The sequence below is a fragment of the Anser anser genome, assembly GCF_964211835.1.
Source record: "Anser anser genome assembly, chromosome: 10".
Classification (NCBI taxonomy): Eukaryota; Metazoa; Chordata; class Aves; order Anseriformes; family Anatidae; genus Anser; species Anser anser.
In genome coordinates, this window is record NC_139730.1 from 12,432,779 (window position 1) to 12,458,349 (window position 25,571).

General features: G+C 40.5%; 1 protein-coding gene and 1 long non-coding RNA gene across 13 annotated transcripts in view; both read left to right on the forward strand.

The window, feature by feature from the left end:
* Nucleotides 1-25,571, forward strand: part of NEO1 (neogenin 1) — a 192,716-nt gene that overhangs the window by 95,937 nt on the left and 71,208 nt on the right. For all 12 annotated transcript variants that reach the window (XM_083850528.1, XM_083850533.1, XM_083850526.1 and 9 more), the window contains exons 6-7: nt 22,261-22,415; nt 23,251-23,371. In XM_083850528.1, the coding sequence (XP_083706654.1) occupies nt 22,261-22,415; nt 23,251-23,371 (276 nt within the window). The remainder of the gene's footprint in view (nt 1-22,260; nt 22,416-23,250; nt 23,372-25,571) is intronic.
* On the forward strand, nt 22,425-22,821 carry LOC310905025. The gene is made up of 2 exons (XR_014588748.1): nt 22,425-22,562; nt 22,648-22,821. It is a non-coding gene; the product is annotated as an uncharacterized lncRNA (long non-coding RNA).

Genomic DNA, 25,571 nt, shown 5'->3' on the forward strand with positions numbered 1-25,571 from the left:
TGTGCCTTATGTGGTGTCTGCTGTACTAGCAAAGCTGTTTTTTTCAGACCCCAGAAGGAAGAAAAGCTAAGAGAAGTACAATTGTGTCGAAAATCTACAGCCAGGGCTTCTACCCTACAGGAACCATACCTCTGAGGCAGCGTAAATAAATGCTGACAAAATCTGTAGCGTTGGTCTTACCTTAAATAAAAGTGGGATTTACCTGGTGTAAGATTTACTACTTTGACTCTGAAGTCAGTTACGCATTGATGAAGTGTGTACTGCTGTGAATTAGGGAAGAGAGGAGCTTGGTGCAGCACAGGCAGGCAGTCCTGCATAAGTCAGCCTTCCTCTCCCTTTCCCTAGCTTTCATCAACTACATTGTGACTGCTTCCTTGCACTAAAATGCCTGTTTAAAATAACACAGATTTTTTTTCCAATTTTGAGAAAACATACAGTGAAACCTGCCACCTCTATTATACCTAGTTTCAGTTTGTTTCTGAGCAATGTGCTTTCCTTCAGATTGCTTAACAAAAAGATTGAATTCCCTGAATTGCCATATCCTGCAGGACATGCACGGATACATGTGGCACGCTATGTGGAGCACACTGCTAAGTCCCCTGTGACTTTGGCAGGAGGAATAATTAACATTGGGTGGGAAGTTCACCCTCTGCACAACTGACCTGGGGCTATAACTCATAGGTTAATGTGGGAAAGGTAAGCCAATTGATAGCTCAGCTTTTGTTCTAAGTGCATTTGAATACTTGCTAAGGATTGTAGGATATAGTAGATACAAAATAGAGTATACTTCTTTATTATTATTTTTATTCCCTATCAAAAGACATGACACTTAAAATTGCAATTAAAAATAAAAGCTGAAGGATTCAGTAATAATTTTGAAATTGCATATGCCAAAGACTTCCAAGAAATTTAAATGTGTGAACTAAGAAGCTCATTAAAATGCCTTCTTCCTCTAAGTGAGAACTCTTTTTATAGAAATCGTGCCCTAAATGGCAAGTATTTTCCTCTGTATATCAGGGTCATCCTTCTGTGTTTAATTGGTTGAATCAAGCTGTAAGTTTGATTCTTGGATTTATAGGTTGTCGTAAGGTTTTTTTCCATTTCAACAGACACTTGTGCATTGTTTTTGTACCCCCAAAATGTGAGATGGAATCTGAGGGTGAGTAAAATGGAAATGCTGAAGAACACCATGCATTACTTAGATAGTCTCTAGGGAGAGACCATAACATAAAGTAAAGGCATACTTTCTTTCAAGTTAATTTTCGTGGTAGTTAAGCTGACTCTCATAGTACAGGATAATTTATCTCTCTAATGGGAGGTAGATTATTGCAGTTACTGGATGTCATCTTATAAAAACCAGAGTCCTTGGAAGGGAAGTTTATCCCAAAGTTACAAAGATGAAACAATTTTGTAATTTGTTGTAAGGAGATAGGTTATCTGTGGTGACTTGTTCCCTAAACAGTCCTGCAGTTAATTGGTTTCTCTTCGTGATGAGAATAACTTAAAAGAAAACACCATGGAGTTCTTATTCCACAGTAAACACAACTTCTTTAGTTACAGTGTCAAGTTAAATTAAGCATAGTGTTTTGCATTAGATGTGAAGACCTTTGAGACAGGTGTGATTTCTGTAATAAAGTTGTTGCATGCTCTTCAGCGACATGGCTGAGGCTTCCTTGCAGAAGGATGCTGGAAGGATGTTGAGCATCCTGCCTGTAAGATGATGTGAGCAGGATGCACAATAATATGTGGAAGGAAACGAGGTGCGCAGCAAACCACTTGGTGGTTAGGTAATGGCAGGAGGATATTTTCATATTGACTCTTCTTTTTCTAACCAGTCCTGATTTCCAGCAGCCCTGCTAGTCTTCTTTGCTTTCAAGTGATGACTCCAAGATTTCTTTTCCTATGGCCTGTTGTCCTTGCATCCTTTGGAGATTGGGCATCACCGCAGTGTATTGAAGACTTGAGAGGTCAAACACGACCCCTTAGGGCTGCTAGTGTCACTTTACTGCCGTTGGTGAGCCAATAGCCAGAACGTAGGCTTCCTAAAGAGGCCTCCCTATGAAAGAGTAACTGTATTGACTGCAGCGGTGATAGGCATGCAGGTTACATCTTCCAGAAAAGTACTTCTTACAAGAAAGACCTGGATCTAGGTACTCAGGGAGCAGTTCGATTAGGTAAGGCAAGGTAGCTTTTCGTAGTGATGTTGCAGAATAGAATTGTAGGGCATGTGAAAGTGCTAGCAACCTTTGAAAACAGTCATGCTTCATGCTCTGTAATGCATCTAGCTCAAGAGTATTTTGGGCCTCCAACTTCAAATTAATTGTCTTTGTTTATTCCAATAGGATATCTTCTAAGAAATGAGTGATGCAGTTCATATTTGCAAGTCTGCCTACTGTCTTCTGAGAAACTGAGGGCAGCAATGAAGCAAAAAGGCTAAAGTGCAATTTAAAATGTCAGCCTTCTGTAATAAAAATCTCTTCTGAGATGAGTTCAACAGTTCATAGCTTCTGAGGGTTGAGTAAAGCTGTTAAGGATACGTTTTTAGGAAATTCAAATGTTTTGCTACACATTGTGTGCAATGCTTTGGGGAGAATGTTTAAAATACCATTTTGCCATTTCAGTCCCCTTCTGGGAAACAATTTTTCTTTGCCTTTTCAGTACATGTAAAATTAATAACTTTGTTTATTGACAGTGTCACTGACAACATAGCTCTGAATTAGAGCATTTATCTGTTGCCCTCTTGCTTCCTTTAGTACATCCTGAAATGCCACATGTACCGTTTATTAAGGAAGGCATTCTGGTGAGAAAATAATGGAGAACTAGAGCGCATGAGTAACATCCTGCTGCGTTCCCTTTGATGTAGAAAACACATAAGGCCCAAATAATTGTACATGAAATAATTAGCTGAAAGTTTTGTTTTGGACACCTGTCAAAGAATTTATGTGGAGTGGGAAGGAAAGAAAACCCAACAACACTGGAGGCTTTGTGAAGATGAAAAAAGTGGTTTTGTTGTACGAGATCAGGCTAGAGAGGTTGAAATGTAGTGTGTCTGTCCTGGGCATCGATCATAGCTTTCCTTCCCAATCATAAACTCAATCTGAACGTTGCAGGGTTATTGTTCTCCTAATTCACTTAAGTTATCATTAGTGTGCTTAACCATTATAGGACTGATTTTCAGAGCTGCTAATCTCCCTGCTACTACTTCTGATTGTGACTGGAATAGCATTGGCATCGATTTGGAGGATTACAAGCAGAGAACTGAGGATTTCAACAATTAACCTACTGACTTCTGTAAAATTTAGCTGGATTGTGCAATAGCATAGAAGTAAAGATTTTTATGATGCCTCTTATGTGGATTCCACTGACTGTTTTATTCCTGTAGTCCTGTTCGCAAAACTCTGCATCATATTAATGATACATTAATGTTAAATCAGTAATTTAAGTACTTGGGAAAAATAATGTGACTTCAAATCTTAGGCTAGTTCTTCTCTTTGCAGAACTCGAGCTTAGTTTCCTCAGTTTGAGGTTGGATTATAATTGTTGGGTATTGTTTTCCATAGCTACCATTTTTCTGCAGTTCTATTTCAAGTTGAATAGTATTTTCCTGTTTGCCTAGAATAGCTCAGAGATGTGTAAAAACTTTCTTTGAAAGAGTGCCCTTCCTTTTCACTGAAATAGTGGTTCTTTATTGGACCACTTAGAGAAAAAAATACTAAAGGGTATAACATACTCTGTTAGCTTGACTCTAGGCAAGTACTGGTGCTTTATGTTAAGATGGTCTCTGTTTAATTTAAGAAATTGAAATGTGAATAATCCAGATTTTTAATCACTTCTTCCTAAATTATGAATGATTACTGGTTTGTATCAGTATTATGAATGCTCCACAGTCTGTTTCTGGTCGCTAGGAAGGATTATTTTCTAAAACACTGAACTTAGAAAATTTGTTTGATGGATAAGGAGCATATCTCAAATTCATAATGTCTTCCTCGACTTCTTAATACGCCCATAAATTCCAACATAAATAACGCTAGAAATCTGAAAGGTTAATTAGAAGATGTGCTTTTGTGCAACTGATCATACAGTTTACAGCTAGATTGCCATATTAGTTCTTTTTGTATCTTGACACAGCTAAATTGTTAGGAACTGATGTTTTGCCACAAAACGAAATGTGGTACAGCGCAGGGTTGTAGTGGCGTGGTGTTTCTGTTCAGTCATTGAAAGATACTCCAGATCAGTCCCTCCTCTAATTCAACCCACATCTAAATTTGTAAGATTTTTATCTTTCAGTGCTGCAAAATGCTTTTTTCTTCTTAGGGTTTGCCATATGGGCTGAAATAGACTGCAAGATGCAAACAGCCAGTTCCCCTCAGGCAGGGCAGCCTGTGCTTTGGGACCGTGCTTGCTGTAATGCAATTTGAAGAGCTCTGCTTGCGCGCTCCCTTGGCAAAGACCGGGTGGTGGAGGGCCTGTGGCCTTCTCCTTACCCTGCTGAGCAGCGTGTCAGCGTTACGCCTCCCGCTGCATGGCTTTTGGGAAAGACATGAGCCCAGAAATACAGAAGTGGCTGTGCTGGACCAAGTGACAGGCTCTTGTATTTGGTGTCTTGTTCCGACCGGTGTCCACAAGCAGATGGCTGAGAGAATTTATGAAAAGGGTAGAAATACGTGTTGCTTCCCTTGAGTATACAGTCGCACTCATCACTGGGGATGAGACTGATCTGAGATCTGAGACTGGGGATTTTCTGAACCACATGCGGTTTCTCCATTATTTAGCAATCCCCAGTAGATTTCTTTCCTATTAATCACTCTGTCCCCCCAAACCCATTTAAACATCTTGTATCCACAGCATCTCATGACACTGTGAGGACCAGCACCATCTTTTTGTTTTGCACCAGTCACTGTTAACGTAGATTTATTTAGTAATTTTCTTAGCTTGCATGGGAAAAGGTTGAAGGAATTTGTTCTTATTCCCCCCACCAGGCCATGCATGATTTTGTAGGCCTTTGTTGTATCCCTTTAGTTGTTTCCTTCAGACTGCAGCCCTAGATGTTTACTTGTTCCTTTTTATGGAAGCTATTATTGAGGTGGATTGTAATTAAGGTTATTTTGGGGATTTGTAAATTAGAAGAGACTTTGATGTGAAGATAGGCCCACATGCATTGATCTGGAAATGAAGCGATTGGATAACTCTTAATTGATGTGTAGAGCAAGCCTGCAGAATTTGTGTCTTTGCAAGCTAAAAAAGGGAAAGCACAAATGCACCAGCTCTTCTTCGGTCTCGATCAGAAAAAAATTCTTTCCTAGTGCGTGATTGCTGGGAAAATGCCTAGTTCACAGTAGTGTGCTGTCGGAAGTTCGCATCGCACTTCTGTAGAGATGAGAGGGACCTGCTGAAGCAGTGGATCCAATCAATTATTTTTACTGTTTGCAGACCTAGCTGTTTTTTTTCCCAAGTGAACTGCACCAGTCTGTATTCAGTAAGTAAACAGTTTAATATTGAATATTATCTTAAAATCATGCTCCTTCTGGCCTCTGCCAGCTTCTGAGTCTCCTGCACACAAACTTACTGCCCCATTGTGGAGGCTCCACAGGCAAATATTCAAAAATAAGGAATTTCAAGGCTAGGATTGTTAGCTGTCTTTAGTCTGTCATCTCCTCCTTCCCGCTTGTTATGGGAGGAAGTTATGAAAATCTTGTACTAAGTGTTCTCATACTGTTTCTTGACAGGATCTTACCGCTTTGTGCAGCGCATAAACTTCATAGTACTAATTTACTGAGAAAATATTCAATATTTGATTTTTCTTCTTATTTGGGGGATAGTACCATGATTTATTTATTGTGCTCAGCTCAAATCCATATTTATTTCTGTTTTGGTATTCGGCACCGTGGAATCTGAATCATTCATAACCACTAATGAATGTATTTTTGCACTCTGCTGAAATGAAGTGGTATGGAATCCATTTTAAAAATTGACTGAGACGTAGAAAAATTAAGATGAAATGTATCCAGCTGTTTCAGTGCCCAGTTTGAGATGCTTAAACATTGATTTTTCAGAATATGCATCCCTTAATACATCCCTTTAGAGCTGTGATTGGCGGCATGAGCTCAAGACCGGTCAGCAGCTTCCTTCCCTCTCTGTCTGGCGGAGACCCAGGTGACAGGGCTGTCACCTGTCAAAAACTGTATTTGCTTGATCTCTGCCACTTAGGCAGGGAGGATAACCAAGGACACCCCATCTTCTGTGTGCCAAGCAGTGGGGGGCTCTTTGGGTTGGGGGAGCAGGTGGAAATGGGAGACTTAAGTCCATTTTCTGAGGATACCTGAGGAGGACACTGGCCTTGCTGGGCACCTCTCACCGAATTTCTTCCAGTGTTGCTCTGATGTCCCAGCCTGTCCCCGAGCTCTCTCACCTGCCACGTTCATCACTGCCACTCACCAGTCCCCTCTTCTCTCTCCTGGCATCCCCCTTCTCTCATGTGTCTCTGACGAAAACAAAAAAAAATTCAGAATCCATTTTTTCCTTCACTGATCAAAGAGATCTGAACCCTTGCACACTTTGAATTTGAGGTTTTGAAAAATGCAATTCAAGGAAGAAAATGCCTGAGGAATTCTTGCCAGGTTCACGTTTTGGCAAGTCGTAAAGTTGTTATTACCAAGGCACTCGGTTGTCATTTGGTGTAGGTGGAGGCACCAGCCATGCCTCTAACAGTAATTCAGAAAACAGCCAGACCTTTGTTCTACATCTGGTAGAAAGGCTGGTCTCTAGCTGTCACAGAATGGCATGATGGTGACATCGTAGTGTTTACCACTGTGTTAATTGTGGTAATCATCTTTAAAATGTCCGTGCTACAGTAATAAATGTGTAGGGATAAATACTGTGATAGAGGAAACACTTTACTGAAGACCAAAACCTTTGGGTCAGTAAGTTTGAACTAGTGTGTCATGACACATCTGCTTTAAAATATTGCTTTAATCTTACCTTTCAGGTAGGAAAATATCCCTCTATCTAGAACAAGTATTCGTAAATGCCAGAAGTAATGTTTTTCTCATTTTCCACAGTAATCGAAGCGGTGCTGCAGATCCTTTCATTAAATAGTCTGAATGGGGGACGCACGTTCGTGGCTTTTAGTCGGAGGTGTTTTAGCAAGCTGGGGGGAAATCTGAGCAGAATCATCATCTCCTGTGGCTCTCCTGCAGCTTGGCTTATGGGAGCTGGGGGTGTAGAAACCTGGAAGTAGAAACTCTGAAGATTCAGTGGTTCAGCTTTGTGCTGAAAAATTGGGAACTGAGGGCCCAGAGGCTACAGGCCTTCATCTTGCGGAGGGCTGTGCCTGCTGCCTCTTCACTGTGTGTTCTTTGCGTAGAGAATTAGGGCTGTGGAGTTCAATAAAATTTTCATTGCCTTTGGTACTGCTGTAAGAAATTTAAATTTTGATGAGCATTCTTGTTGTTCAGATGTTTCCATGGTACTTGGAGCAGATTCAGGGTCAAACAAGCTTGATTTCCCCTACAAGGACTGGAGAACGAAGGCTTAGTTAAACAGAAAAATAATGAATGTGATATATTTTGCATTCCTGATGATTAAATCAATTTTTCTTAAAAAATAAAAAAAACAAAATCCTGGAAATTACCTGAGGTTTGCTTTGAATGATAATCTATAATAGCTACTGCTAAGTACTGTGGGGGAGTTGTATTCTAATTTTTTTACAATAGACAAGCTTTTACAATATGATCTGCTTATCGTAATACAGAAATGTCATCTCTTCTGTTTGTCCTGAGCTCTTCCTTAATTGTAAAGTTCACCACCGATAACAGCATACTAATTCCAGAGTGTGTGTTTGGAAATTTTTTCAGTGTGTCCATACAAAAAGGCTGGGCTCTATGTTAACAAAAGGAAATAAATGTTTGGTATTTAAAATTAAATATTGGGTTTTACTACACGGGCAGGAGGAGAGATGAGAAGTGCAGACGGTATTGAGGCATCATCTACTGAAAGTAACAAACCCCTCACATGAAAGGAAACATAATTCAGATAAGCTCAAGGGGGAAGTGTGTGTGCGGGGAGTCTAAATCAAAAAAACACTTAAAGAAAAATCATCAGTGTCAGACTGAAACGGGAGGTGCAGAATTGGAAGCAAGTTTTCCCTTGGAAGAAAGGACACCGAACAATGTGCCATTGCTCGTCTGGATTCATTAGGGGCTCAGCTGTGGGGGAAAGCTGCCTCCCCCCAACCCCGACAGCTGGGGGCTGGCACTGCCCTGCAGGGTCTTCTAGGCAGGGCCCCTGCATCAGGTGCCACCTTCTGCCTCTCCTGCTGCTTCTGGTGCAGTGATCGTGTCATTGCTGATCTGTGACCTGTGCCAGGGCTCACTGCACTTCGTTCCTGCTTGCTGTGTCCTCCTGGCTGTGGTTCATCGCATTCAGCCTCTGCTCAGCTCTTGGGCAGCGCCAAGCTCTGCTAGTCGTGTGTCATTCCCCACCCTGGTCCTTCTGACACCTCCCAAGTACAGGTTTTGTCACACATTCACTTGTATTTCACAGACTGAGGCTACAATTAGGGCTGGGGAGCTTCTGCCAAGTTCTGCTCCCTAGCTCGAATGGTTTAGGAATTGTTGTCACATTCCATCCCCTCATCCACTGACAGGCCCTTTACACCCTTATTTTGCTACTGCTTGTAACAGCTGCTATAATGGGACGTTCCCAGGCACTGACCCTTTCTAGAAGTGTCCCCACACAGGGCAGCCTCTGTTTTTAGGGGTTTTATCTCCACTGGCTTGCCAATAGTAGTGGCCTCCAATTTTTTAAGGGAAATTTACAGAATACAGAAAATTCATGTAAAACAAAAACCACCTCTACTCTTACTTATCCTTTTGGTTAATATTTGCACATTTTACATGTAATTTTCTTTCATATTGATCTGTACTACCTTGCAAACAGGCTGCCAGGCAGCACAGCGTGCCCATACACTGCTTTTCTGCTGTCCCAAAGGAAACCTTTGTCAGCTGTGCTGCTTTCCCAGTTGCATTGCTTCACATGTTTGTATGCAGCTTGACCAACCATGGTGACCAGCGACGGAGCCATGCACTCCCAGGACCCCAGCTGGGCATCTCAGGTGGGATGGGGCTCCTTGAGGGTGGTTTCTTTCTGTTGTATGAGCAAGGTGCATCATACTGCTCCCAGGACAAGGCAGCACACTTAAATGCATGCACGTGACCTGTCCCCAAAGCTATCAGAACCTGTCTGACACCTCAGGAGCTATCTGAGGCTGGTCTGTGTTCTTCACCCGTTTGTGTCACGGGGGAGCGGGGAAGTCACATCACACACCATGGCACTGCAAAGCTCAGTTTCTTAAGTGAGCCAAGTGAGGGATGGGCTGTGCTGTGCTGGGGGAAGAGTTTCATCTGCACTTTCATGCATGTCTCATCAACCCCGAATACTAATCTAGTATGGTTGAGCATGGGAAGAAACAATGTGGGAGCAGCGTTCCCCAAGAGGAAGTGTTCTGTGCTGGAGTTGAGCTGCTGCTGGAGAGCCCACGGCAGACTGGTCAGAAGGAGAGGTGGTTTGGTGGTACGCACGTATACGAATATAGAAGTTTCCTGGCCAAAGCCACTTTCTTCCTTGGTCTGCTTCAGAAGTTGAGCCCAGCAGCATCATGATGCTGGGTGTTTGTCCCTCAGTCATGATCTGATCAACCTCTGTCCAAATGCCAGAAGTTCACAGACAGAAGAGGAGGTGATTTCACGTCCTTGCTTTCATGAATCGGGTGCCACAGTGGATCTGTTTGCTGAGGATGCCCCATCCCTGGAAGTGCTCAGGGCCAGGCTGGGTGGGGCTTTGGGCAACCTGCCCTAGTGGAAGGGGTCCCTGCCCGTGGCAGGGGGTTGCAACTGGGTGGGCTTCAAGTCCCCCCCAACCCAAACCTTTTGGTGATCATCCATTTGAAATGTGCTGGAACGAAAACAAGAGGTGAAGTCTAATAGCTGAATATAATTTAGAAAGGCAGAAAAAATGGAGTATAGTGGGCCAGTAGAAGAGTAATAACATCGTAAGGAAAGCTCTGGGCTAGATGTTATAAACTAACATGTCAACAAATAACACAGAATCTATTTAAATTGAGATTCCAGATTAAATTTGAAAACCCCGCTATTAGGACTGTACAACCCATTGTCTCTCCAAGGTTGTGACACTGATCATCACCTGCTAAAGTGGAGCGGCTGCAGGGCAGAAACCTGTGGTGAAGAGAGACTTGGGTGACCAAGGTGGTGGTAAGGTGCTGGACCATCCCACGCTGGGGGCTGTAACTGGCTGCTTTGAAGAGCAATTGATTTGGAAACTCAGGAGTAGGTTTTGTTCTTGATTCCAAGCAGTGCATGTGACTTGATTAAAAAGTTTACTGTCTATTTTCCAGTAACTGTGTTCATAACGGACTTTATTATGTTTACAGGACCAATAGAAACCATAAATCCTCTAAAGAAGCACTGAATTGTAAAAATAAAATAAAATGAAAGGAGGGAGGATAAGTGCTGTAAGAGGAAGCTGACTGAAAACAAAATCCAAAGGCACAGTCAAAAAGGTGAAGCTTGGAAAGCGGCATAGCAGTTGTTTAAGGAGCTGTGCGAGGCTCGCGGTGAATGCCTGACAACTGTCAGAAATGATACTGGAAAGACAAATACCAAAAAAACACCGACCCTGAAATCTGTTAACAGCATGGTAAAGAAAAACATTTTTCTCACATCTACATGCAAGTAAAATAATACAAAGCTTTTGAGGAACCATTTATTAATAACACAGAAATCTCTCATACCTTATTGCGAAGCCTGTCAGAGATGGGAAGCCTGCCAGAGAACGCGCAGGGTCAGCAGATGACTGAACATGAAGGGAAAGGGGTGAGAAGATGGCCTGAAGCGGAGAAGTGAATTCTTGAATTTTTCGTTGAGTTGGAAGCTGCTTCTTTTTTTTTTTTTTTCTTTTCTCCCTTTTAGAACAAGTGTGCTTGTTGGAGGACCTACCTGCAACTGCCAAGCTAGCAAAATGTATTTCAAAGCAAATCCACAAAGTGAACAGTAGCGAATCATCCGGACCAGATGGCGTTCACTCCACATTTCTCAAGGAGTTTAAGTGTGAAATCCTGAGTGTGGTGTGTAACCTATCACTTAAGTTGGCTAGGCAGTCTGAAAAAATCAGACTAAAGATATTTGGTCAACATGACATCAGTTTTTTAAGAGTCCGTTGGGGAATCTCTGGGAAACTGTGGCCAAGGTAATCTGGCATCCCGACTGTTTAAATTGATGGAAACAGAAATAACGTATAGTGTTGTTAGACACGTGGAGGTACGGTGTATTGGAACTGTGTATGTTTTTGGGAGAAAAGCCTCACCTGACTTGAGATCTGCTGAGAAGTTGCGGATATTCAGACTGATGGATGTGAGCTCCTCCGCTTGCAGCTCTTCTGTCAGTCTTGCTGAGAGTCTCAAATGATGGTGCTGTGGAGGAAGAGGGAATGACCTCGTGTAGATGAAAGAAAATCAGTAAGGTTGTTGAACAGACAGAAAATCCGAGTGGGACTGAGGGCTTCTGTTCACCAGTGGGGCCGGGTTTGCACCGTTCAGCATTTTTGTAAGCGATCTGGAAAAGAGGACTGTAAGGTGACAAACGTTGCTGTTGGCTCTGAGTGGACTAAGGTTGTAGGAATGAGTGCTGACTGTGGGGTCAGCTGCAGAAATGCCTTGTTGTGCAAGAAACAATGAAGCAGTAAAACAGCAGGTGAAGTTCAGAGCGCTATAAAGCAGCACGTTCAGTTAAATGCGGTTCAAACTCTGCTTGTATGGCACTGGTCTCTGACCTGCCTGGTTTTGCACAGGCATCAAATATTGAGGTTGTAATATGTAGGTCTTTGGAAAAGGTAAGCTTTTAAAAAACAAATTAAATGTTCGGACTTACTAAGAAAGGAATAGGCATCTAAACAGAAAAATCCTTGTGGCGCTGACTAAATCTGTGATGGTCTTATATATTGAATGCTGCGAGCAGTTCTGGTTCCCTTGCTGCTCGAAAGTAGTAAAGCTGTTAGATGCGGTAAAGCTGAAGAAGGTATAGGGAATGTAACAAGGATGATCAAAGACACATGCAATGTCAAAAACTGTTCTTTTCCGTAAAATCCTGAGTGCCGTGGGGAAAGCAAATAGGGAATGAATGCTTGGTTCCCTTTGGTTGCATGAACCACGAGACATGGCACGGCTGATTAACTCAAAGACATGCAAAAATCTGTGAATTTTCTTAGGGAGTGTCGATGAAGTTTGCAACTTGATGCTGTGAGCATTGGGGCTGCTGAAAGCTTACCTGGGTCCAGAAAGAAACAAGGGACCAGCAAATGAAAAGGTTTCTCTTCTTTCTCAGGAACTCCCTCATCCAGGGATTGCTAGACACTGGGAGAATGAATGGAGATGTATTTATTGCATGTATGCTTTCACTCCTCTCACAATTCTTTCCTTGATGCCTGCAGTTGGCTGCCGCTTGGCGCTGTGCAACCTTCGCTGTGTTTCTTTGTTGCTGGATGCGTCCTGCTGATAAGCAACCTTTGTTCGCAGGTTATCAGGGTAGGGTGACTTTGAAAGCCCTGCGAAGCAGATGCTGTATCTGCAGATACTGCTTAGATAAAGGAGTTGTATTTTTTAAACACTTCCTGCTCTTGCCGAACAGATCAGCTGACAATTACGGCCAATTATTGTGCTTATCTTTGTATAGATAGGATTAAGAGAGGTGTGGATGATGTTGCAATCTTGCCACAGCTTTAATGCCAGCATGCAATTAGGGTACTGAATTGGTCTGCAACTACTAAGGCACCCCACAAGTCAAAACCATAATAAAACTACTGCTAGTGTATAGGGCACGCTCAGAACACTCGCTGTATGTTTCTGCACCTGGAAAACTTCCCAGACAATTCTATTTGTGGGTATGTATATACATAACCTCTAATTGTCTGCTCTCCAAATTCATGTGCTGAGCTAACATCTCACAGCCTTTAATGATAGTTTCTCTGTAGTCCTGTATATGCACAAGTTCAGAACAGTTATATATAAAGATAGTTTTTGATTTTACTATAGCTCATACTGAGAAGAACCCCTTTCCATATCAGATTGGAGACTGAGCAATTAATTGTTTTGAGTTCTATCGTTTTTAGAATAGGGCAAGAACGTAGGTGTTAACTCCTGCATAGGAGTTTTTCCTTTGGGAGAATGACACGCACATCTGCTTTTTCCTTTTTTTGGGGGGGGGGGGGGAGTATTTATGTATTAAGCTCTCTTACCTATTTGAGGTCTCCAATTTTATTACTGCTTAATCTTGCCTTTGCTTGAATAACCAAAACCAGGGCTTCCATTTTTCTTTTAGAGCCAATTTTCTGAGTCATTGATCATTCACAGAGTTTTCTTATAAATCAGAGTCTGTGTTTTCCTTGAAATGTGGTGCTCAAATAACATGGCCAGCTGAGGATTACTGGGTGTTGGATGGAAAAGGAATCTCAGGAGGTGTAAGCAGCAGCTTTGTATGATCGCTTCTTTTCATACCAGTAGGATACTGGGAGTAGTGTTCAGGTCATGGTCATATTTATGATCTCTGGCAAAATCCTTATTTCTAAGACCTTTTTCTGCCGTTGCTATCATGTCCTATTCCGTAAATTTCCGGTTTAATATTTCTCCCTGAAGAAGAAATACGTATTTATTGACTTTTATCCTTATATTTTTATTTTCCTTTTCTAGTTGATTAGGATAATTTTTTATTATAATTGTACTATCTTTCATTATAATCTGTACTCTTCACCCTCATCTGATTTCTTGGTGGTTGTAATATTGTTTAGTTTCTGCTTCCAAAATGTTTGTGTAGGGACTGGCCTCTGAAGAGTATTTAATAGGTTAATGATTTCTGAAGAAAAGCTCTTCACTTTAAATGTAAAATATTTGTTTTCAAATCAATTCAAATGCAGTCAGGCCACCCCCTGCCATCCCCCAGCCAGGTCGTGGGTGCTTCGGTGGTTGTAGATGAAGCCATAAAGCACCAGCCCCATCTGCATGAGCAAGAGCTTGGAAAATATTGAGCGCTCAGCCTTGCCATTTCAGCTGGCGAGCAGAATCTCACTAGTTTAGGGTAGGTTCCCAGAGACTGCACTTACAGAAAAATGCTGCCTCTTTCTCTGCTTCATCTGTTAAAGGAGCAGCAGAGATCTCACACTGGTAAGCATCCCACAGACAGCGAACTGTTGATCTACTGGTATGTTAGCTTTAATTGTCTAAAACGTAATAAAACCATCAGTGGTTTACTTGTTAAACACAGACATGTGAAGTCATTATCTTACAAGGTAAGAGGAAGTAACACTGTGTCACTGCTACAGAAACTTCCATCCTCTGACTGCAGTTTCTTGTGCATAAACTGGAACTTTGGGTTTTGTGCAATAGAAAATGCTGTGCATGTACTAGTTTACATTTTTATAATCTTTTTTTGTCTTGGTACACTGATTTTTTTATATTCATTTGACAGTTTTCTATTCTGTAGCTGTTTCTCTAAAAAGTTCCATTTTGTCAGCTTTTGTTTGCTGTGCAAATTTCCAGCTGCATATTAAGTGTGTTTTAAGGACATGACAGTCCTGCTCAGAGGTTGGAAAGACTTCTGACTTTCCTGAGGCATTGTTTTGGTTTTAAATCTTTTTTTTTTTTTATATATAAAGTACTTATCTGTATACCTTTGTTGTTTTTAAGAAAGAAAATCGTAATTCCCCAGTTCTCTTTAAAGTGTAATTTCCTTTTGTTCTATGATGTACGTGAAGGAAACCAGCTAATTTGTACAACTAGAAGGTATAATTAAAAGCTAATTGAAACTTCTCCTCTGTATTGGTAATAATGGCAGGAGCTGGAGGATGTCATGTCGTTTTGGGGCAGAATCAGAATTTTGGAAAAAGACGTATTTAGAAGGCCAATAGGCTTCCAAAGTGATTACACTTTGATACCACAAAGCACAAGACGTATTCATAGACTTAAGTGAATATAAGACATAACTGAGTGGACTGCTCTCTCCTTAATGGTTTAATGTTGTAATTTATCTTTAATTTCTTTAATTTCATTGTTTGCATTGTAGTACTTAAATAGTTTGCTTTCGTTTTTAACATAATGGCTCTGCTCTGTGGGTGCTCCGAAGCACTACGATAATGCAAATAATGTAAAACATTCTCATCTAAGTCTGCCCACTGTGTCATGGCAACTGGCTGACAGAAATTAGTTGGTTTCAGCTAAATGACCAAAGAAATTGGTATTAGTTTAAATAAAATGCACTCTGTATGTAATGCAGACATTTCTCTGTGGTTAGCATTGAAAAGCTAAGCTATCCCAGGCAGTGAAATGGGTCCTGCGGTCTGAGCCGGAGGTGGACCTGTCCCCTAAAGCAGCCTCTGCTTGGGGAATTTAAAACAAAAAAAATGAAAGATTTTAAAATCCTGTACAGTGTCTCATTAAAACAGAAGGCTGCCGTCTGCAGAAGCATGAGCTGCTTTGCCATTTGGCAGGTAGATTTGGAGAAAACGTTCTGTATTGCAGTGATACAGTGAGCATGTTAATACTGATTCAAGGCATCATTGAATGGATTAACAGTGTGATCATCATGCTCCAGAGTTATACCCTACTCATAAACAAACCTTCGGTTGTTAAAATTAAGTTTAACTTTGTAAGGATTCTAAAGAAGGATTTGTAACATAGCCTAATAGAGTATTTGTCTTCCCAGGAGCAGAAGGTAAAACTCCTCTGGGCTTATCATTTGAAATGCTGATTGAAAGGCTGTTTATAAAAATAATAAAAATGCCCAGTTTATATAATAATGGTAATCCTGGTTGTTTACTGAAATACAAGATTGGGTTTCTAACCAGTGTAGTTATGAAATGGAAGCAGTAGCTATAAAATGAAAGTCATTTGAGCAGGAATGTTTAAGGAGGGGTTAATCAGAGGTACACTACAAGAAATTATCTAGTCTGCTTAGTTTTTATATCAATATTGGGAGTATGCAAGAACTTGTGGGTTTGGAAGATGCTTTTGTATTTGATGATTGGCATTGATTGATAAGGGAAATCCTCAGGTCATCCAGAGAAGTGTGTACAGAGGAGAGTGAAGTTTCTGCGAAGAGACATGGACAAGAATTAAGATTTAATGTTGTGATTTCAGGGAACACACTTGTAATTTTTGTGGAATGAGAGCATTTATAGGTGGCTGAGGAAGCGGAAATGGCTACTTCAGCCTGGTCCTTGACCACTCTGTTTGGAAATGCAGCTGTTGCATTTCAGTCCCTTGGCTGCCGTAGCCTGTTGAAGCAGGGAGGTGACAGAGGACTGGAGGAGACAGCAAAACGCTGTGACAGATTCCTTCTACCTCTTGCAGTTGATCATGTGTAAGTTGTTTTTTGTCTGATGCTATGCTTGGCCCAACAGCTGTGCTAATGCTTTTTTAAAAAGAGAGCAAGTCTTTCTAAAGTATGGCTTGCAATCTGTGTTTCTGTTGCATCCAAATGAGACAATTCTTACACACTTTGAGTACGACTTTTACACCTATTCAGAAGGGAGATAATGGCGCAGCTGCAGCTGCCTGTTCTTTGAGGAATACTGGATATATAATGCCTAGGTCAGCTTTGGATTTTTTTTTTAAGGAGATTATACATTCAGATGATTTTTTTCTTACTTTGAAGACCTAAATGACCTGCTTGCTTGCACTTCTGCCTCTGCAAGGTTTTCTTTGTTTCTTTCTCAAGTCTGACTATCAGGAAACACTACTTTGCCACCTTCCTTTTCTTTCTGGGGAGCAATGTGGAGGGGATTCAGTTTTGGTGAAAGGGTAAGGCACGCAAAAATTAGATATTAGCTAGAATAGCAGCATTTTGGTCTGAATATTTTAGGACAAGATTCACTGTGCTTGTAACTAAGCAAGCAGAAAGTTCCGCTTTTTTAATTGTGCAGAACTTGAATTTTTCCTTTTCCTGTTTAGTTATAGCTTTCATATTTATAGTTTCACATTTGAAATGAGATTGCGAAACCAGGAACCTTTGTTCTTTCATCCGTGATTGTAAAACTGAAAGGAAAGCTCTTCAAGAGCTGGAGAGGACTGAATGTAATTAATTTCTCTCTCATTTGAAGCAGTACAGATGGCTGAATTGAAAATAGATTCTTTTGGCTACGGCCCTGAAGGCCACCAAATTGTTCTCTTTCTGTCTTAATGAGAGAGAACAGGCAAGAGCTGCTGACCACTGAAAAGACACTTGAAGAAGCAGTCGTTCTGTAAGGCTCAGAATAAATGATGCTGCTTTAATGTTCTTCACATGGTTATTCAAAGGTTTTTAATACTTCGCCATTTAAAAATTAACCTGTAGACAGTGTGGATCCTAAGCCAGCGTTTTTCTTTGTTGGCCCCTGCTGGCACACAAGCACGAATCAGGTAAGTGTCAGTCCTGTACATTGGCTTCTGCTGCTCACTTGGTTTTCTGCTCTTTCTGGTCACCTGCATTTGCAAAATGGCATCTGTGCCCAGCAGCGTTCCCATCTCCACTTCGATTTACGTACTTCCTTAGCTCTTCCCATCATTTTACACCCGTGGGCTTAAAAAAACATATTATTTTTAGAGTATTTCACTTTTACAGGGATCCAGCTTATAAGTTTGAGTCACCTGCTGATGTAGATTGCCTTCCTTCTTTTCTCTGATCACTGTCGGGATCAAAATGCTTTGTCTTTTATATCTGCAGAGGTGTGGAAGATGCTGTTGTGTAAAGACTCTCTTAGGGTGCTACAGTGCATGTGAAATTCTGTGTGAGCATCTTGCAGTTGCAATAGTTGTTTGCATGCTGCCATTCAGAGGGATAGAAGAGTAGGGTGAGCTGCCAAGTTTTCTTTGAAGTTTAATTGTCTGTTTGGTAACGGAACACATAATCCTCCATTACAAATCTTATTTTATATGGTAATTGGCTCATTTGCTCTCTGGTTATCAATTTAACTTCTCTACCACAAACATCTGCACTTAGATTGTGTTAATCGGTGCGAATGCTAAACATTGACATAGTTAAACTATAAAAGTGTGTTTTAAAAGCATTTTTAATTCATTAACTGGAAAGTAAAGTATAATAAAGTGAGCACTTCTCATATTACTTTCCCTTTGTAAATAGTGTGGCATTTCCTCCAAAAGCCAGAAAAGCAAAGTCACTTTGAAAAATGAAGTGTTTCAAATTCTTAATCTCCTAAGTGAAAAATATTTGAGAGCAGGTAATAGGATATCTAGTTCTACTTTCATTTTTGTGACAAATCTTATAATTCAATATTAGTGCCTGCTAGTGGATGATGCCCCGAGTTAAAGCAATGCCAGTCGCTATAGATATCTGAGGGGGTTCCAAGGGTCTTCATTACAAAGGAAACACCGGTGGTGAGAGCAGGAACAATCCTGAACTTTCCGATGCTCTCATTTGCTGGTTCACGAGTGAAGGGTCACCGGTGCCTATCTGATGCTTGTCCTTCCTCCTCACCTCCACTCGCCACTCTGCCCTTCCAGTTCTCCATGCCCATTCCCATATTATTGCTTCGTTTCTTCTCTGGTTCCATTTTGACTTTGGTTTTATAACCAGCTGGTTATCATGGAAGTCTCTTACCCAAAAGCTGGATATGGAGGGAAGTCTCATCTGCTATCAGCATGTTCAAAGAGGAAACTGTGGAATGCCAGGAGAGAGGTGTACCAGCAGGACTTTGTGGTGGTGGCCTCCCCTAATACGTGGTCTATGCCGGACAGGCAGTGTCTGTAGAAGGAGGACACGTTTCTTTGTGAGGGAAGGTCTGCTGTCTCCTCTGTGCTGTTTATGCTGGGTGTTTCTGAACTAAAAGGATGGCCAAATATGCTTTGGAAAGAAATATCCAATGAACACACAGAAGCAAGTGGAAGATCAGATAAAGGAAAACCATGGTTTAATTAAAGGTAACCTGTATCGTAATACTTTTGAGAAACTAACTCACTCTAGCAAAGGCTGTCTTGAACCGAGAGCAGCTATTTGTTTGTGTTAAGTGCCACTCATTATTTTATTGACCCTCTGTTGTATATCCCTACGTATGAGTTGGACTCGATGATCCTTGTGGGTCCCTTCTGACTTGGGATATCCTGTGATTCTGTGATCACTGTCTTGGAGTTTCGTGGCATAGCTGCCTAGGTACAGCAAATTGCTTGTCTTCTGACATCAGCAGATACATTTTTTTATACAAGTTTTATGCATTTAACAGTGAACATTGCTTGTGTTTATTAGGATTCCTGTCATAAGTTTAATAGCTAAGGAATTAATGCCACCCTGTAGAGAACAGTAAGAAAATAAGGGTATTGTACCATCATGGAAAAGCAACTTTTTGCGTTTCCAATTTTTATGCTCCCTTTTTGCAACCACGTGGGTACTTCAACACTTGGTGTGTGTGTGTGTCTGTATCTGTGTATAGAGGAGAGATTGAAAGGAAGTGATAAAGCAGCCTGGGACAAAAATACCCATTAGTTAAAAATGATTAAAGATGAGAGAGCAGCTGACTCGGAGATCAGCATGTTGCATCCAGGAAAGGGCAAATACAGTAGCATTGTGAATTGGGCAAGGTATTTGCTGCAGTGATAACACTGTATTTATGCTGTTTTTTCAAGTCAGTGGCAAGACACATCTGAAACTGCATGCAAGTAATTGAAGCTCTATGGACTGCAAAGATTAATTCAAAGCAGAGCAAATACAGAGGGTCACTGGGGATGGTGTGGTGGCTTGTCATGCCAGAACAACCTGAGCAAACGTGGCTTGTTGAGCTGTCCTAAACAGAGGCTGGGATACGGGAAGGGAGTAGAGGAAAAGCACAGCTCATTCGGAATAGAAATGCCAAGGGATAAACACCTGGGAGGAATACAAATTTAAAATAAGAGGTTACTGCAATTTGGTCAGGAATAAATTCAGATGACAGTTTCCAAATGTAACTTCAGAGGACTGAAGTTACAGTTGTAACAACCATCTGATGCAGATACTAAGTACAAAAATACTTAAATCATTTTCATGTGGAGTTCATGGAGGTTTTAGTAAATTTAAGAAAATGATTATACAAAATGGATCTTGGAAGTCATAGGCAGCAATTGGACTCAGCCCCATACAAATTTTTAATCCTATATGAAGGAGTTCAAGCAGTAAATGTGCGTGAGCATCTTTTTGTAGTTTCTGGTGTAGGTTTATATATGTCTGAGAGTTAAGTCATCTTCCTACTCTATAAGTAAATATTTTCATATTTTTATGTTCTCTTATTTCTGATTTGAAACTTGATAGATCAGAAGAGAGATCAGTTTGTGGAGAGCAGCTTGTCTCCAGCTATCTGTTTTAAAAAAAATAAAAATTAAATCCACCTGCAAACCTGTACGTGAAGGAAAATGGATCATATCACAGAAAAAAAATAACAGTCTAGTATTCCTTATTCCCTAGCATGAAATAAATCCCATTGATGAGTGAAGCATGTAAAATGTTTGCCTAAACTCTGTAGCCCTGCCATATTGACTTTCTTTGATAAATATTAAAGGGCAAAAGGCTGCTTTTGACTTTCCTGGAACTTGAACAATCAGACCTGCCACCAGAAGTAAGCAAATTGCCCTTATGTCGGTGAGATTAATAAAAACAAATAGGTGAATGTGCTTCATAATAGATGATACTTGAATTCTGTGTGCCTACAAAGGGCTCTTCTTCTGCCAGTGAGCTGCAGAGGCTTGGCGTCCTCGCCAACCCCTGGGTGCTTCCTGGGGCCCCAGTGGTGCTCGCAAGGCTTTGGATGCGTGGGGCTTGCGTGGCCAAAGAATTCTCTATCTTTGAGTTTTCCTGGATTTTAAACTTCCTTATTTTAACTAACCTTACTTAGAACATAAAAGACCTTTTAAAAGGCGGTCAAGACCTGGAGATGACAACTTCGCTACGTGCTTTACATTCTTTCAGGAAGAACCTTTGTGTATTACCGTGCTCTGAAATGCACATCTTGGGGCACCCCTGCCTGGAGCACGTTATCGATGTGGTACAAAGCTATGTCTGCAGTTCTGCGGCTAGTGCTTCTTGCAAGGGGGTATTTATTTTTAACTTTGGAGGTCTATTTCCTTTAAGATGCCCGAAGATACGAATAGGCATATAAGAGACAAGGATCTATACCTTGCAGTGAAATGTGGCTGTGCCTACACAAAGCAGAGAAGAAAGCCTTCAGATAAATGCAGCACTCTCTATTTGATGTACTGAGTTTCTTCACAGAAACACAAGGGAATGGGTACCCGAGGAAAGTTTTGTCTTAGTTTTGCGTCTGTTGACTTCAGAAAGTCTTTTTAATGTAATTTTACCTTTCTGCTACCTTTTGACTTAAATATTAAGTACAAAGAACTCTCTGAAAACCCTCTATTGTATCAACTGCAGATGTTTGGCTATATAAATAAGATGTTGCTGATCATGATGTGCTTGGTGTGATGGAGCCGGACTGCAGTGCCACTGCTCTTTGTTCTGGGGAGCTCCAAGGGGGTGCTGGTCATGCACCTCAAGTGTAAATTGCAAGGAAGTTTTACACAGCAATTTTCATCAAAGCCCATTTAAAAAAAAATCAAATCTAACTACAATCTTCCCACTTCATAAAGTAACAAGCTTTGCTGAAGGAAAGGGTGAAGGCTTTTCTGTAACCTGGGTTTTGTCTTGCTGGCAGCTTAGCCTGCAAGATTCTTTATTTGTGAAAGGTGCATTAAAATATTGCACAATTAAGCACTAAATGATTTGCTCAGATGAACTCTTGAGTTAGCGAAGAAAGTGTGAATATTCTCTGAAATCCTCCCTGTACGCACTGCCCCTGCTGCTCTCTTTAGCGTTCAACATCATGCCTATGGCAGATTTGAGAGCAGCATGGTCTTCAACCACCCAGGTATCCTTTTCCAAATAGTATGTATGTCTCTAGATTTTAAAAATACTTTTTTGTGTTACACTTTATAGGTTTTGGTTCAATTTCTTTTTTCATGTATTCTCAAGAGGTCATTTCAAATTAGACTGGCTGGCTATTTAACTGGCCTAAATGCAATTTTGAAATAATAGAGCTTGTAACAGCTTATATCAAAAAAATGTCTGCCAACATTGCTGCTCTTTGTGCTGCCATCCCTGAAGCCATCTTTACGTGTACAAGCACAACTAATTGCTTTTGTGGATGCTAACACCATCTTTTGTCTTTCTTCCTTTTAATTTTAAGTTCCTCCTGAATTTCTGAAGCGGCCAGCGAACATTTATGCTCATGAATCTATGGACATTGTCTTTGAGTGTGAGGTGACTGGAAAGCCTACTCCGACTGTGAAATGGGTCAAGAATGGAGACATGGTGATTCCAAGTGACTACTTCAAAATTGTTGTAAGTATATAGTCAGTTTTGCACATTTTCAACTCCTGACCCGACCCTTAGTCCTGTAACACAAACACACGGAAGCTAGGTTCTTCCATAGGACCATCTTCCTATTTTTATACTATTGATGTTTTCAGGGCCTGGAAGAATTAATTGGTATGTTGAATTCTGTAATGCTCTGTAATTCAGTCATTTTACTGAAATTCTAAAACACTTTGCTTATGAGTCTGTTTCTTGGTAGCTTAGATTTTCCATGGGGGAGAGAGGCACACCCAATGGCAAAGCACAAATTGTTGGTTGAACCTGTTGGAGTGCAAGCTCACTGTGAATGTCTGTTTTCTGCAGTCATCTGTGATCGATGAAAATTACAATTTCAAACAGGAATTGAAATATAGATGTAACTGAGTTGTGGATCGTGAGTTTTGGCACACTGGTACTTCTAATGGGAAATGTTAGATGTAGTGAAAGTCATTACTGAGACATAGCTTAGAACTTAATGGTTGTATAATTGGGTATACCTGAGGTTGTGGGATTGTAACAGTGAGTTATGTGGTTATGTTCAGTGCTTAAAATATCATAAAAATGGCTGTGGGAATGTTATGACTTGCCAGTGATATGTGATGCTAGAAAATGATAGCCATTAGTAAGAGCTTCTGCTGCTTTTTGATGCTGTATAATTTGAGGATTCAATGTAAAAGAGATGAAATCTGACGGGAGCTCGAAATACACTTTTGTGTATTACTGTTCAGGAGTTTCTCCTACCATAGTAATGTGTTATAATAACACCATTGTTTTTGCAGTCGCAGCCCATTTTTAAGTGTTGTGTTTATCCTTCACTCCTCAGAAAGAACATAATCTGCAAGTTCTGGGTCTGGTGAAATCAGATGAAGGATTCTATCAATGCATTGCAGAAAATGATGTTGGAAATGCACAGGCTGGAGCCCAGCTGATAATACTTGACCTTGGTAAGATAAAAAGTGACAGTATAGTGCCAAAGTTGGGGAGGAACAGTTTCAGGGGACCTTTTCCCCATGATATATGTTACTTATAACTCAGATTGACTAGGATGATTTTTTACAATCATATGAAGGGTTCAGTGTCATCTTCTCCCTCTACACTTACAGTTACTTAGGGAGAGGAGAAATTGGGGAGTTCTACAGGATTCACCTTGCATTTTGGAAAATATATTGTGCAATAATAAACCATAGCCGTAAATCTGAAATATTAAGTGTATGCTGAGATTTTGAAAAACAACAGGATATCCAATATGAAAATAGTCACTGCAATTCCAAAACTGAAAAATAAGTTCTTACAGAGCTCACAACAGAGGAAGTATTTTACACCAAAGTCATTCCAGTGTCAGAAGCTTTTTTCTGCCATCAGTTTTAAAAAACAAAGTAGTAGTAAGCTCTGTCATTTCTGCAGACTGTGACTGCAAAAGAATTTGTGGAGTTGCAGCTGCTGCAATTGAAGATAAATATTTATTGTGCTCCAGTCAGTGGTATCACTAACAGTGCTCACCTGTTTGCCATTGAAACACACAATATCCTGCATTGCATATTTTGAATGCCAGAAGAGAATAATTATTGTTAGGATAAAAGAACTACTGTTTTCCAGAAAAAAGGCAGTACAAATATCATCAGGCATCAGCTTGCTTTGCTCTTTCAGGTCACACAGCTCTTGAAAATAATTTCTAATAGCATAATGAAGAAAACCAATAGAAAGAAGGATAAGGGAAATAAGTCAGACAAGAAAATATTAACTCTGTGCTTTTTTGACTTTAGTGTTGCCTCTCTTTTTTGGATATTGTTTCAAAATTGCAATTTCTTCTTTTTTTCCCTGTATATAACAAAACTTTTGAATGGAAAGGCTTAGAAGGAACACTTACATATGACCAGGGACATGATATAACTTCACACTTGAAATTTTAACAGATGTGAAGCTGCTAGACCTGGTTTTGGTGTTCAGCGTACAGAGAGTAAACTGTTACAAGTGTGCCACGAAGGGAGATATTTCCCATTTCTTTTCTGATGGTTCTGTAGAGTAGTTTGAACTTTTAACTTCTTCTGAATTCTGCTTTGGATGTGGGTATGTTTCCTTTATGGCTGAAGGGATGCATGTACTTTCCACAACAATTTTGGGAATGAAAGGTGCCCTCTACTGGATTCAGTAGCTTTAATACTACGCAGCCATGGGATTTCACCTCTGACTGGTGTTAGGCAGCTGGATCCAGCATTGGCCTACTGTCATCATGTTGCCAGAAAAATTATTAAAAGTAATTTTATTTCTGCTCTATGCATGAATCACCTGAGTAGTTTCCAAATCTTTCAAATGGAAGCATTATTCCATATTTTCTGTGTTTGAAAAATATTGAATAATTAATGTACTTGGGTTTTGAAGCCCTGCCCAAGTTTGTACTTTCACCCAGTTCCCAGTAGTGGTTTATAAATTACTATTACTGTTATTATTTTAGTTCCTGTGGTCTCACTCTTCTTCCTTTCCCTCCCCGTTGTTTGCCCAGTGGTTTCTCCTTCCTGTTCTACTCTGGCAACCTGTCCTGTTATACTAAAGGACTTTGCCTTATAATGCTGTCCTTTTTCTTTTGCATGCTGCCAAAGGATTATGGATGCAGTTTTGATGGAGTCTAGGGTGTAAAAATACACCCACGAAGTCATATCGTGCTGTTACATGGCCTGCAGTGTTTTTAACAATGCACTCCCTGTGTAACACTGATGTATATTAGTTGTTGTTTTCCAGCAGTAGAGATGATCACATGGTACCTCACTGAAAGTACATTTATTTCTTTTGCTATTGAATAGTGACATAACAAGTAGTGCAATTAGGCATAAATGTGTTGTGTGTTATTTAGTCCTGATGTATGAAAAGTGGTATAATGTACACAGTCAAAGAAAATATAGATATTTGAGATCTTATTTTAACACCTTGTCACAATATATGAAAGGTGAAGAAGGAAGAAATGTTCAGGGAAAGAAAATGAAGGCATGATGTATGATAGTTCTTTCATGACAGCCATCTTGGTACGAAAACAAAAAACTAAACAAAAAAACCTATTCTGAATACTTTGATCATTAATTCAGAAAGCTATTTTTCTTCAGTTTCACACCTGATGATGAGAAATACCTACCTTGGCAATTGGAAAGTAAT